General features: G+C 38.4%; 1 protein-coding gene across 1 annotated transcript in view; it reads left to right on the forward strand.

Annotated features, from left to right (window-relative positions):
• LOC125241322 (dendritic arbor reduction protein 1-like) overlaps positions 1-14622 on the forward strand; it is a 67851-nt gene extending 53229 nt beyond the window's left edge. The window contains exons 3-8 of the mRNA XM_048149736.1: positions 11087-11533; positions 11971-12078; positions 12331-12508; positions 12724-12783; positions 13355-13593; positions 13987-14622. Of these exons, the coding sequence (XP_048005693.1) occupies positions 11087-11533; positions 11971-12078; positions 12331-12508; positions 12724-12783; positions 13355-13545 (984 nt within the window). The 3' untranslated portion in view covers positions 13546-13593; positions 13987-14622. The remainder of the gene's footprint in view (positions 1-11086; positions 11534-11970; positions 12079-12330; positions 12509-12723; positions 12784-13354; positions 13594-13986) is intronic.
• The last annotated feature ends 1460 nt before the right edge of the window (positions 14623-16082 follow it).

Below are 16082 nucleotides of genomic sequence, written 5' to 3' on the forward strand. Positions count from 1 at the left end.
ATATCATTTCCGGTTGTTCTCATCTTGATAACGGCGAGTACTTGCACAGACATAATCTCGTAGCCAGGATTATTCACCAGCAACTTGCTTCAATACGGCCTTGTGGACCGCGAAGTACCGTACTACAAGTACTTGCCTGCGCCAGTTCTTGAAAATGGTCGTGCCACGCTCTATTGGGATCGATCTATTATCACTGACAGGACTATTGTAGCCAATAAGCCTGACATTGTGATAATAGATCGACCGCAACGCCGGGCCGTGCTCGGTGACATCACCATCCCCCATGATGAGAATCTCGTGAAAGCCGAGAAGGACAAGTCCAGTAAGTACCTAGACTTGGCTCACGAGATAACCGCCATGTGGGATGTTGATTCAACGATCATTGTTCCGATAGTCGTTTCAGCGAACGGTCTCATAGCGAAGAGTCTCGACCAACATCTTAAGAGACTCTCGCTAGGTGGCTGGATCAAGGGCCAGATGCAGAAGGCGGTGATCTTGGACACGGCGCGGATAGTCCGACGGTTCCTCTCTCTGCGGCCCTAACCACTGGCAGCTTGGGCCCTGCCCCGCTGCTGGCGGCACCCTAGGTTAGGTTTTTTATAATATGTTTATATGTTTTTATATTGTTTTGTAAATGTTTTTATATTTTATTTTTATATACATATTGTAAAAAACCTAGTAGCCTAGAGAATGAAAATAAATACCGAGAAGTATAATTGTATTCAACAATAAAATATAATCAGTTGAGTTGAATTAAAAACCATATTAGCATTAGACACGAGTGACCCCCGCCCCCGGCCGTGGGCGGCGTTCTGTTATCGACCGGCGCCCGCCCGCCCAGCGCCGCCCCCGCACTCGTCATATCTAACACATCGATGCCAATGTGTGTTCACTGCCTATAAAATGTTATTGCTATTGGTTATTATTGCCACTATTTGAAAGTAGTAACTATATTGCTACTATTAGGTAGGTACAAAGCCATGTGCAAAAAATAGTTAGACCATGTACATAGGTATGTAAGTTATAGACCTAACTAACTAACCTAACCTAACTAAACGTGTGTATAGTATATTCATACACATTTCTTAGAATAATATATTAGAAGATACGTTTCTTGGATAGTATTATAATTTAATTAATATTTTTAGTCCAGCATATCAGTTTTTTCTTCACTTTGTATATTAATTAAGAAACATCATATCTGTGTTCTGTGTTGCGGAAATGCATCAGCACTTGCTTTCAAACGCGATTAATAATTTTTTCTACTCCCGTACTGATTCGTGAGTTACAAGGTCGTGCATAGAACTTTAAAACCCTACATAAAAGATGCCAGGACAAGTCTATCTAGTCTATACCCTGAAAACATTTAGTAGCAGTAGCACGATATAGCTGTTACAGTTCAGTAAATACATTGCTACCAACTTAACAAACCAATTCGCAGAGTCGAGACTCCTTCGTTTTCTGCTGCGTTCATTGGCGACGCGTCGAATCGCATTCAAAATGTATGAGAACTCGATTCAACTCGGCTCGATTCGTCTTAGTGGCCAGGCTTCAAAGAACCATACCATAGACAGTTTTATTTTCATGTTTGCACTCAAACTGCATATTCAAAATGGTAGGCGGTCCACTAGATAACTAAGATGACTGAAAGTAGGGAAAGTAGGTATTTGTTGATTTATAATTTTCTTTCAAAATAAGTGCTTGGTCGTAGAAAAAGTATTGTATGCAACGGTGTTTAACTGAGTCAAAAAATGCTCGTGGCGTCTTTATTAACGCTTCGCCTCAAATTGTTACCCACGCCACTCACCTTTTTTGACCTCTTTTAACCACCAGTCGCATAAAATACTATATAGTTCGAACTTTGAATTTAAAAAGTAGGTATTTAGAATAATTATGATTTTTATTTCGAAGCACCTACTTTTTTTGATTATGTTTGTTATTTCCGCTACCCAAAGGTTGTCTGGTAGAGATCGCTCTTTAGCGATAAGACCGCCTGTTGTCTGCCTCTATTTATAATCATTTGTTTTGTCTCCACTGTATCTTTTGCTGAGGTGTGCCAATAAAGAGTATTCTATCTATCTATCTATCTATATAACTCTGGCTTATAAACAGAATAACTTACTTTGGAAAGCTGCTAAACACGAGTAATATTTTGCATATGATATATTAATTGAAGCACCCCCCTAAAACCTAATTAGTACACAATCCCTCGGGCGGCATAAGTAAAGTACAAACATGAACTGTGACCCCGTTTGACTTTAGCGAGCTTCTAAAGCTTGCTAGGTGTGGCCACTAATTATACTTTACGAATCTCTACTATTTTTTTAATACAGTATTTACGTAGAGTTGAGTAATATCTGATGCTTGTGGCTGTTACTTACTATGGTGAAAAAAAAATCTTTTTCATCACATTTGCTGTTTAAAGGTATCATTGCGTCTACGTGTACTGAAGCATAATGTACTATTTTATGCCCAAGGGAATAATGGATTTAGTTTTAAAAATTAATACAATCTGTACAATACTTCAGGCAAAGGATGTTTCAATCTGCCAAGGATTTTTATTGCACAACCAAAATTTTACTATTAAGCTATAAAATATATTATACGGTATGAAAAATGCATTTTATTTATGTTTTACGATTATTTCAGTGTGTTTTGCATTTATTTCGTAAATTTAACTTAGATAAATTGTTATAATTTACAATCTGACAATATGCTCTCTACTCGCGCTTGACCGCGGGCGTACGCGAGGCACCCACCGTTGCCTAGCAACGGAGAGTACAACAGATCAAAATATTTAAAGGAATGGAAAATGAGTACAATTTTAGTTTAATTATATGATTTATATGCTTTTTTGAACGTTGCATTTAATTTATATGCAGTATTTTCGTGTTTGTTTTCGTTCAAAAAGTGTTTGTTATCAAAAACAATGGATTTAATATAAATAATCTGATGTAGATAAAGATACACTACTGGTCGCAACGCCGCCAGTTGAAGGTTTTGCCTTATGACTGTTTCCTCTGTATTTTTCTCTCAAATGTGATGAAAAACATTGTGTGTAACTCGGGGAGTATGAATATTACTAACTCGAGTCTTTAAATCGCTCCGGCAAGCCCGCGCTTGACTGTATGGACTCGCGCGCGGCACAAGGCAAGTTGTGCTAAAGGGTCTGGATTATAGGTATAAAGCGCTCACCTATATCATCTTTATCCTCTTGTAATGTTAAAGTCTTATCGACGATTTAAACCAAACGTTGCAAAACAACACCTAAGATTGAATTGGTATGGCATTCGCTTTATTCACTACCTGATAAAAATAAAATATAGCAACAACTACTAACCGACTTACCTTTGCTTAGAGCGGTGTAATAAGTTACCTACTTTAAATCAAAGATAAAATCTATAGGTGTAAGTCCGTCTTTCTTCACTCGCAGGTACAAATCTGCGGGAGGTTCTACATTTCACAATAGCTGTCGGTCGGCATAAGCCGACTGATTTAGCTGGCTCGTGAATGAGTCGAGCTGAAGCGAAATAAAGCACCTAACAGGTCGCCTTTGGCATAGACTACCAACACACTCCGTAATGCTTAAGTATCCCATGCCACATAGCGGTCGGGTGTCAGACAGGAGCCTCAAATGTGCTCGCTCTGAGCGAACACTTGAACCGTAATGTGCGTAAACTATTTAGACTTAAGTATACCTACAGTACTTATACGTTGTAGATTTATTTAGATTTAGAGTACCTTCTACTCTATTACAATACGATGGCATGAAGTAAGTTTCAGGTTCTTATCTTCCCTACATATCTTATATCATGAACATCATTAATCATTTCGTCGGGTAGTTTTGAAACTTTTGATCAAAGATGAATAATTATCATATAGTATTCTGAATAGCCTGAAGTGTGGCCGATCTACGGCAGTTAATCTGTGCGCTAGTTGCTTAAGCTCGTCTAGCCGCGCTGGAGGAGCCGCTTGCGCAATCGTTCGATCCGCAAAGGTCATGGAAGGAATTCGCGCGGTCCGGCGTTCTTGCGACACGGCGCACTGTTCCACAGTTTCCACTCGGTGCAGCGGCCAGGGCATATAATGGCGAAACGATTTCATGAGGGGTCGCGGCGCTGGCTGTGTCGACTTTGGAATCGATTGTTCCCGTGTGTCTGGTATTGAACACCTTATTATAATCAACGGTCTAACGAGCCAATTTTGCCTCCAGGAAACCTTTTCCCCAAGAAGACAAAGAAATTTATTAACAAACGGTAATAATATAAGAAATAATAATCCCCAAATTGTATAATGAGTTACCTAATAACTAATAATATAAAAGAATGTAAGTCACTGCGTATGTTTAAAATTAAAATGAAAAACTTTCTCTTAGAAAAAATTAGGTTGAAATTACTATTGTAAAGTGTAAACATTGCATCAAAGCTGTACCTAGAATGTATCCACTTAGATATTTATTTTTCATAGATAAATTGAAGTTAAAACTTTCTGTAAGCAATAGGTACATCGAAACTGTACCTAGCGTAAACTTTACTCAGATAGTTCTACCCACTTAGATTATGTAAGGGAGTCCCCTCTGCCAACAAACTGTCCTACAGTTTGGCAGAAGATTTAATGTTGTCAAAAAGGGTTTATTTCGATAATAAACGATTTATTTATTTATTTATTTTTATTTATAATAGCCTGTGGTTATCTTTCGCATTTCACCTTAGATCAAAATTTGATCTAAGGCGAAATGCGTTTGCGGTGAAAAATTTAGTACCTATTTAATAGGTACTAAATTCTAACGAAAATGCATTATTTACCTGTATAAGAAAATTTACATATGAGATGCATTATTAGTTGTATTTATAATGAGTTAAGCTGAAACGACACTTTTTCATTTTAATTTGCTTGCGAACATGACATACCTACCTAATAAAGTACCAATAAGGTTATGTATTATAATTCAGACTGCAGCTTTTATAAATGTGTAGGTAGGTACTTAAGTGAACTATGACAATGTACATAATTACATATATATACCAACCTATGATAACGCTCTTTGATAAGAAAAGTGTGTTACGGTCCCACCCACTTACTTCTGATAAACAATAGAAAAGTAAACAGCGATTAAGCATGGTACTAAAGGATTAGTAATAGGTACATATCTTTATCTACATTTATTTACATACGATTATCTAGCATTGACACCATGCAAAATCCTTATCACTTAATAGGTTACCAAAAAATAATGACATTATTATTTTAAATTAATGCTATCCGTGCCTTCCTCGCTTAGGGGAGATCCGCTATGAAACGGACATTTAACATTGAAGCAAGATAACATACTGTAGTTAAAAACTTAGGAACTTGTTAACTATCCTTATACATTTCGGAAATACTATAGTAGAATTATTAATACACCATATTTAATGAAACTTCATTTTTAGTGAGAAAAATCTATATTTGATTTGTCTCATTTATGTCCGTTTCATAACGCAAGTAGCATTGAATCGGACAGTCTTGGGTCTTGGGTGTCTTGAAACAGACAAGGAACCAATGCCTTACTTTGAGGCACATAAAATGCTCAATATTTCACAAAGTTACTGCTTTTACAAAATGATAGTTATTTTAATAAGGCAATTACTTTGGTAGAACCCAAACTGAGGTAATATAATTAACATCTACAAAAACTCCACAGCAGCTTTTTCTGGACGATCCTCTCCAGCAACCTGGCTTCTGGGAGGATCCTCTCCAGGGGTGCGTCCCACGAGATATAACGGTAATATATATAATTTCATGTTACTAACGTTCAGCAGCAATAATGAACATTAGATATAACACCAACATCAATACTTTTGTAAGAAATAACGCTGAATTGCAGTAATATTAGTTTTACACAACGTTTTTTAATATAACGTTTACATTACTTAATTTCAGTTTATATACCATACACTTCGTATACCGTTCACCATGCATAACATTTCTTAATATAACGTTTACATTAGCTAATTTCAGTTTATATACCACACTAAGTATACCGTCCACCATAAATAATTATCAGTTTATATACCATACCATTCTCCATATATGACATTTAACGGTTGCTAAGTTTAGGTTAGCTTAAAACTGCGACCCCCACACAAAACTGTTGCTAAGAAAGTAGGTTTAGGTTAGGTTAGAACTGCGACCCCACACAAAACTGTAGCTAAGAAAGTAGATTTAGGTTAAGTTAGAACTGCGACCCCCACACAAAACTGTTGCTAAGAAAGTAGGTTTTGGTTAGGTTAGGTTAGGTTAGAACTGTGACCCCCACACAAAACTCTTGCTAAGAAAGTAGGTTTAGGTTAGGTTAGAACTATGACCCCCACACAAAATTGTTGCTCAGAAAGTAGATTTAGGTTAGGTTAGAACTGCGACCCCCACACAAAACTGTTGCTAAGAAAGTAGGTTTAGGTTAGGTTAGAACTGCGACCCCCACACAAAACTGTTGCTAAGAAAGTAGGTTTAGGTTAGGTTAGAACTGCGACCCCACACAAAACTGTTGCTAAGAAAGTAGGTTTAGGTTAGGTTAGAACTGCGACCCCGACACAAAACTGTTGCTAAGAAAGTAGGTTTAGGTTAGGTTAGAACTGCGACCCCACACAAAACTGTTGCTAAGAAAGTAGGTTTAGGTTAGGTTAGAACTGCGACCCCCACACAAAACTGTTGCTAAGAAAGTAGGTTTTGGTTAGGTTAGGTTAGGTTAGAACTGCGACCCCCACACAAAACTCTTGCTAAGAAAGTAGGTTTGGGTTAGGTTAGAACTGCGACCCCCACACAAAACTCTTGCTAAGAAAGTAGGTTTAGGTTAGGTTAGAGCTGTGACCCCCACACAAAACTGTTGCTAAGAAAGTAGGTTTAGGTTAGGTTAGAACTGCGACCCCCACACAAAACTGTTGCTAAGAAAGTAGGTTTAGGTTAGGTTAGAACTGCGACCCCACACAAAACTGTTGCTAAGAAAGTAGGTTTAGGTTAGGTTAGAACTGCGACCCCGACACAAAACTGTTGCTAAGAAAGTAGGTTTAGGTTAGGTTAGAACTGCGACCCCACACAAAACTGTAGCTAAGAAAGTAGGTTTAGGTTAAGTTAGAACTGCGACCCCCACACAAAACTGTTGCTAAGAAAGTAGGTTTTGGTTAGGTTAGGTTAGGTTAGAACTGCGACCCCCACACAAAACTCTTGCTAAGAAAGTAGGTTTAAGTTAGGTTAGAACTATGACCCCCACACAAAATTGTTGCTCAGAAAGTAGATTTAGGTTAGGTTAGAACTGCGACCCCCACACAAAACTGTTGCTAAGAAAGTAGGTTTAGGTTAGGTTAGAACTGCGACCCCCACACAAAACTGTTGCTAAGAAAGTAGGTTTAGGTTAGGTTAGAACTGCGACCCCACACAAAACTGTTGCTAAGAAAGTAGGTTTAGGTTAGGTTAGAACTGCGACCCCGACACAAAACTGTTGCTAAGAAAGTAGGCTTAGGTTAGGTTAGAACTGCGACCCCACACAAAACTGTTGCTAAGAAAGTAGGTTTAGGTTAGGTTAGAACTGCGACCCCCATACAAAACTGTTGCTAAGAAAGTAGGTTTTGGTTAGGTTAGGTTAGGTTAGAACCCATACAACCATTTCAGTCGCAAAATCTTCAAATCAGTAACTAACTGTCAAATGTGACATAACGCGTGGTAACGTCGTGCAAACAATGCGACCATATTGATACAATAACAAAATGTAGTCGTCGTGTGCACTCGTTACGGTAACAAAATGTGTACGAATTTGTGGCTGTCAATGTCACTGTCAGAATGACTTTTAACGACACTTTATTAGTCGACGTTTGCACACATAACGGTAACAACATGTGGACGAATTTGTGGCTGTCATTGTCACTGTCAGAACGGTTTCTGACAGTGACATTGACAGAATTTGTACACACATGTGTAGGTCTGATTACCGAACTGCTCCTAAACCACTGTATCCGCAAATGACAATCTGAAATACGAAGGTTTCTCAAACTGTCTTGTGAAGTTGTGGACTGGTTGCTTTGAATCATTTAAATATGAGCGAATTAAATAATAATAAACGACGACGACCATTTAAGCACTCTTCGACATTTTATAGAAATGTGGGAAAGTTAAGAAAAGTGCAGAATGATAATACAAATAGATAAGCACTTTATAGTTACTTAATGTATTAAATATATAATTTTTAATTCTTATTGATAAAAATGAAGTGTAGTGTTGCTTTACACAATAAAAGTAGGAATCAAATGAAATAGAGTATTTACTGTGATATTAATAGAATTTCTGTTGCGCAATGATAGTTTTTTTCAGTACAGATGCTGCTTTTTTTAACGCAGTAGTGCGAGCAAATCAAGCAATGATTCATTTCTTGTCTGGTCGAAACTCTTAGCTTAGATTTAGGTACTGAAAATCGTCGTTCGATACACGTGCGAAAAGGACATTCACAACTCGTGTCGATATAAAACACTCCCTTCGTTCGTGTATTAATTTATCGCTACTCGTATCGATTTTCCTCTTTTCCGCACTCGTATCTACAAGTATTTTGTTTGGGTTACAAAAAAAACACATTATTTACTCTACTACGTTTTATTTATGTCTCTTTAACATTACAAATTTGTAGACACTTATCTATACAAAAATCTTGACAAAAGAAGTACAGATCGCTGAAATTAATGTTGATAGTAATATTAATGACGACTACTTCAACAAGTGTCAATTGTGAAATGCCGCAAATACTAGTTGCTCTATATAGTATATGCACCGGAGCACTAAAACTTCACCAATCAATATACATAACACGCAAACACCGAGTAGTCAATAATATTATTACTGGTTAAACTGAGGTAAATTGATGGCGCGTTGATAAATTTAGACTTATTTTATGAAATCACTCGAGCAATTTAATTGGCCATGGTAATTAGCCCACATTATATTACAAATGCAAACAATATTTATCTTTAACAAATTCTTACGCCATTACATTTTAATGTCAAATGATTTTATTTCTTTTTTACTTTGACGTCTCTGACAGTCGCCATTTGAAAAGAATGAAATGAACGAATGATTTTGGGAAAGTAGTCGCCAAACGGTAACAATGTGTGCACGCGTAGTGAACACTTCTGTCACTTCTGTGACCATTTGTGCCTGTTACCAATCGTCCCCATTTGGGTCGCCGCGACTAAACGTCGACCGTACTGCGACTAATCATTGAGACCCGAAGACCTGCGTGTACACAAAATAGGAGGATTTGCGTAGGAACGGCGACCGATTATGGTTATATGGGAACTGCGACCCCCACACAAAACTCTTGCTAAGAAAGTAGGTTTAGGTTAGGTTAGAGCTGTGACCCCCACACAAAATTGTTGCTAAGAAAGTAGGTTTAGGTTAGGTTAGAACTGCGACCCCCACACAAAACTATTGCTAAGAAAGTAGGTTAGGTTAGGTTATTATGCATTTCAAATCTTAGACACAGAATGAACATTACGCCTTTTGATGTTAGATTAATTGAAAAATATATGTTATTAATATTAGATATCCTAAACGTTATAAACATAGATCTTAGATATTAACAACATTACACCTTTTGATGTTAGAATAATTGATTAATATATGATATAAATATTAGGTATCCCGAACGTTATATACATTAATCTTTATATACACTGATATTATAGAGAATAAACATTATTCACTTCGAAATTAGATGATTTGCTATTATCGATTCTGAGCATTATGTCCAGTGAACGTTATGCTGAACAAGCTTATACAAAGTGAGCGTATATGTTATAAGTAATATACGATACGTTCTTATATCTCGTATTACTTACCCCCTCTCCAGCAACCCCAACTTCATTTGACTTTTACTCCTAAACTAAAGGAGTACAAATTATTTCAAGTAAGTACAAATTCAGCACTTATTGTGCACTTAATCCTCGTATACTTAATAACCTCCTCCGACCTCGGTCTCTTTAAAGCAAGAGTGAATAGACTATTACTGAATCGGGAGCTCCATCTTAGACTCTCCATCAGGTGTGACTAGGGTCAATCGCTGATCAGTCTACAATATTTAAAAAAAAAAAAAAACGCAAAGTGGGGTTGCTGGAGAGCATCACATGACTTTTCTTCAAACTGTTCATCCAGCGCAACCTCTAAACAGCGTCAAAATCACTTGAAATTTGTCAAGGATGGCTAAGATAGGACTTATAATCAATGACTTAGAGTTAAACGACAAGTCCGACATAGGCCGCAGATCAGAACTCGCGTCGAGCCTTTATGAGACATAGATGATGTCGGGGGAGGGCGAGAGCCATAAGGCACCGTCGCGTCTCATACTTCCATATCGATAAGGTTTGATTTCGTATGCGTCGCATCGCAGTCGCGCGACCATCGCGCGACCGTCGCCCACGTAAGCCTCGGCGTAAGATAAGCTAGAACCGAAAGCCGAGCGAAATCAGAAAAAAATCACAATTTTATTTTACCCATAGAAATATGAAACACCCTACTAAATATAGATTTTCCTACTAGAGTCAGAATTTTACTTGGTACAATCAGAATAATTTGGAAAGCGGCTAATCCATTCCTGGAGTTCCATTTTTACATAACTACCTTATACATCTATCGAGTAGAGAGTACTCGCGCTGTCACCTGCACGGCACGGCGCGTGGGCGCTATTGTATGCTAATCCGATTTACTGGCAAAAACGACTTCAGTGTAAATATAGCTTTATTACACATATGCGGGATACTGAACAAAATGTTATCTCGGCGCGTGCTGCCAAACACGAAAGGATCATTATGATCAAAGATACTGCGGCTTTACCTACGTATTAATGAAATCCTTACATACTAAATAGCTAAACAATATACAAAAAATTTAACAGCCGACAATATATAGTTACATATATAACAACGAAAACTAGGTACTAAAATTTAAGATCATAATTTAGTTTGACGATATCTCATTAAAATTAAAAAATATTTCTGTAGTGTGTAGGTAAAATCACAAGCTCCGAAATGTGGTTCTGCAACTCAAAATAGTTTTATTTATATTTCAGACATCTGACTTCGAGTCACTGCTTTGCAAGCAGGAGGGCGCCTCGCTAGCGCCCGCCCACATGGACCTTTTTGATGGCGGCACTTCCTCTCGCGACGATGCGTTCCTGCGGCCCGCTCTCTGGGAGGACATCGCCTCCTCGATCAGGAACATCGATCCCGAAAATGCAAATATGCTCGCTCCCCTCGGAGCGACACATGTCAAGCTGGAAGCGGATGATCCACTGCTTGAAGAATGCGCTACGCCGCTACTCAGTCCCCTCGAGATCAAGACGGAAAGGCTGTGCGGTCCGCCGACGTACGCACAGCCGCAGCCACCGCAGCACACGCCGCAGCCGCTGCCGCAGCCGGCCAGCTCGTTTGCCAAGTATCCGCCGGCGCGCCTGGTCTACATGTCTCCGCTGACGCCGCCAGGCTCCGACCAGGGCAGTCCAGGCAATTCGATGCAGGTAAGACTCACTTTAAATGTTCACATCTTATAACGCCAGGGAAATAACGCAATTAACAGACCATGATAATAGGTACTATAATTATTGTCTAAGAATAGTTCGGTTGTATGTGACTGGCTTTGTAAGATGAAACTATTTCACATAATTATTTATCAATTTCGTATAATGCTTTGCGATTGCTCGCCATGCGATGGATAAAGGTACCATGTCTGCTTGTCCTCCCGCGATCGTTACATTTGGGCTCCGCAATTTGTGAACATAAATATAATTGATAGTAGATTAATCATCAATGCGTCGCTTAAACATTTTCACCAAATCATTTACCCAAAGTCAAATGTTGTTTTCTATTTATTTATTAGTTAAAGTAAGAAAGTTACAAAAAGAAAATAGCAAATTATAGAAGTAAAGAGTAGAAGAAGGACATGTTGTTGTTCCAGGGCGCGGGTCGCCGGACGCCGCCGCCGCCGTACCACCCGCCGCCGCTGCTGCGGGCGCCGCACCCGCCGCCGCCGCTCCCGCACCATCACCAACACCACCACCAGCAGGTGAACTTTCTGCTTTTCAAATAACTACACTACACTATACGTGTTAAATAAGAGATTCCTGATCATCAATGATAAAAACATTCAAGTTAGACGTATAATTTGTCTCAACGGTACAGTCGATAAAGATCATTATTTAAGCCCACTGGTTCTTACTTTTTTTCTAGACCTCTGTTCAAGATTATAAAAAGTTGGTGTTTGACGTAACGATTTTGTTTGAATATGGAGCTTGAAGTTCAAAACTATGTTCGACAGCAGGCAATGGTCCAGGTGTCGCCAATGGGCGCGCAGCTGCCGGCGCCGGCGCAGCAGCACCACGCGCCGCACCACGCGCCGATGCTGCACTCGCGGCTAGGCCCCGCCTCTGTCAAGTACAACCGGCGCAACAATCCAGAATTAGAAAAAAGAAGAGTACACCACTGCGACTTCATGGGTAACGTGTTACTCGACTTATTACTTTCATCATAAAATAATCCTTCACTCTTTGTATGTAAAACATTTTGTCGATTGTATTTAAATAAAAGCACATTTCCGTACTCTTTTCATTATAATCATTGTATGCTTGAAGGTATAATGCCTAAAGAAATTTGTATTAAGATCTATCCCGTTGATGAGTTTTTTTTTTAATTTGTAAATCTATTATTTCAGGTTGCACGAAGGTATATACAAAAAGCTCTCACCTGAAAGCACATCAGAGGATACATACAGGTACGTTATTATTTGTACCTACCCACTTACTATGATTTCACTATAATTTGCGTCTGCGAACAAAGCGTCAAGCGAAAGTATAATTTTCTATATTATTTTAAACAAAAAAAAACATTTTCGTTTAATGTAGGGAGTAAACATACTAGACAACCAACAACAGAATCAGTGTTCATAAGACTTATTTATGTCATGTATGCTTATTATGCTTTAACGTAAAGGAATTAAAAAAAAATATCATTAAGAACCGATAGATAGTTTCCACCACACAGCATGCAGCACAAGAATCGATATCACAAGATTCACAAGTGAAAACATATTTCCGGATAATGATCAGCATTTACCGTTTGTTACTGTAGTACAGCAAAGCGAATTGCCGCTTAAAGTTCAAAGTTGATGTAAATACTTGGTACCATTAAGCTGATAATAAATACGAGTACACAATCTCCCTGCGTATCTTCTATCAGGAGAGCTGGTATTTAGCGAGCGAGCTTTTAGCATATTTGACACGAGTGTTTTGGCATAAGTATATTGAGGTAATATTGTATTGATGTGATGGTTTGTGTTGATGTAGGAGAGAAACCTTACACTTGCCAATGGCCGGAATGCGAGTGGAGGTTCGCGCGGTCGGACGAGCTAACGCGGCACTACCGCAAGCACACGGGCGCCAAGCCCTTCAAGTGCGCGGTCTGCGAGCGGTCGTTCGCCAGGTCCGACCACCTCGCGCTGCACATGAAGCGCCACCTGCCCAAGACCTCCAAATGACACGCGCGGAGGGGCGGGGACCAGCCTCCCGCGCCCCAATCTACACCGGTAAATATCTAATACTCATAATACTGCCGTGCCTGAATACGACGCCCGACCCGAGTGTAACCCGTCGCGTGGCCGTTCTGCTTGCATAAAAACGATTTTGTTTTTCAGCTGTCGGGCTGTTCTCCTCCACAGGTGATATTTACTTACTGAAAATAACTAAATGCCCAAACTGAAAACTGTTGCTATATGCCATGCAAGAAGCCTGATAAACCTGAGCCTGTAAGATTTATCTTCCGGTTGGATGTAAGAAGGAAAATAAACTACACAACCAAATCGCAAATAAGTAAATGCCGAAAGAAACGCCTGCCACATCTAAGCGTATAACGCGTACAGTACATACAATATTTAATGGCTTTCTGAAATATATAGCTAACTGGAACATATTTGTTACAGGAGGAATGCAGTGACACCATCTTCTTGGAGTGCGACCTCGACACAAGCTTGATGGACACGTTCTATGGCGCGCTGTGATGCGCCGAGTGCGCGCACGCGAACAACCAGGAACTCAAACACGACGGCCCTGCGGAAACTTGGAAAATCAACAAATCCACTAAAAACGTATGCTGCTGTATCGATACCTTAAAGTAAAAAATTTACTCCACATTCCTTTAACTTTACAGTAATCATTCGGTATATAATTGTTGTTTAGCAAGAAATAATTAAATGCAATTACGAGTACAATAAAAATGTACGTGTCGTATAGTTTAACAAAACCGTTGTTCATAATTATGTTTTATAAAGCTGTGCCTATTTTTCAAACATTATTTAAAGATCGAATATTGTATTGGTAGCTAAATTTAGTTATGTTTTTTTTCGATTGGGGTTTATAAATAATTTATATTAAGTGTCGATCTTGAACGAAATCGGAATAGTAAATAATGCTTTAATGTTTCTTTTATTACGTATTAAATAATGTGAAAATTGCATGCTCAATAAAATTGAGAATGCCTAAATACCTATACAATTACCAATGACTGACTAATTTTATTGAGCAGTGTTTAAAAAGTAACATTAAACCTTGTTGAACGATGCATATAACTAGACTTGCACGGGAAGCATGGTCGCGCGATAGACGATAAAATAGCAGGCCGTCTCCTGATATTTTATCGTCTATCGCGCGACCATGCTTCCCGTGTTGAATTGTGTATAATTTTCTTTACCACTAATTTATATACCTACAAGAATGCGTTTATGAGTAGGGATGATTGTTTGTATAGAAAAGTTGCTCACTGCAATAGCAATGAAGTCGCTGTTGAAGCTTCGAAACGTAAAAGCTCTAAGTATTCTTTAGATATTATTATGATTATTAATTAGTTAAATTATAATAAGTTATTAAATAAGAGAGCAAGGAATATCCAAGATATTACAGTTATCTTTATATTATTTTAAAAGGTCGTATAGTTCGTAGGTCATAGTTATTATAAGTAAGCGTAGAATACATAGTCGCGTTTTTGAATGTACCGACCTGAGATAGAGCAACGGCTTTTGAGACCATTTTATAAGAGACGTTTTGGCATGACGATGATGAGTGGATTGCGAGAGAGATTTTTGGCATGTTTGTTTATAAAGATGTTTGTGAACTGGAGCGTACTTCGTCAGATACATTTTTTGCAGGTATCTTTATGCTGTAGTTAAACCTAACAGAAACGATATAGTACCCGATTACCTGTAAAAAAATGTTTAGGTTGTTATGAGTCTAGTGAAAGAGGCAAAACAAAACCACGAGCGTAGTAAGTATTTAGTCAACTAGGTAGAATTTAAAGCGATGATTTCAAGGCATTAAGAAGTGAGAAAATTATCACTGTGCGTATTCAAGCATTCGACTCGTGACGTTGCCCTAGGCTTTCCTATATTTAAACATAACAAGTTTAATAAGCAAGCAAAATAACATGGCCCTTTTACATCTGAAAATGTGAGCAAAAGTTCTTTATAGTAGGTATAAAACTAGTATTTACTGTGCGAGCTCTTAAAACTACCTTTTTGTTTATTAGTCTTATAAATTAACGTGTACAGATTAAGGGTCGGGTGCACCAAACTGTCCGTTACCAAATTTAGCGTTCGCTACATTTTTTGTATGGGAATTTCCAAAGACATTTGCTGCGTGACGTTGATGTGTCTGATAACTGTGATTGATGCAACTGGCCCTTAGTTTACTCCTCTTTCATAAGAAAATGGACAACAGCTCTCCAAATCATGTCACAATAAAATGCTCCAAGAAACGTTTATTAATTGCCTACAATTCAGGTCGTTACATTCGCACACGGCGTTTACACTTTCTAGTCTCGATTTATTAAAGACAATTTAATCAAAAGACATCACACTGAACATCTTGGTATATTTGACGTAATGTTTCACGTCTTATTCAGTACGACTAACATGTTTTACAGACACGATTACAAACACAAAAATGCACTATGCAGTCATGATGATGCACCATAATGTATTTACCTTATCATAGTTATATATGTATGGAACGAGATAACTTAAGG

Source organism: Leguminivora glycinivorella, chromosome Z (assembly GCF_023078275.1).
Source record: "Leguminivora glycinivorella isolate SPB_JAAS2020 chromosome Z, LegGlyc_1.1, whole genome shotgun sequence".
Lineage (NCBI taxonomy): Eukaryota > Metazoa > Arthropoda > Insecta > Lepidoptera > Tortricidae > Leguminivora > Leguminivora glycinivorella.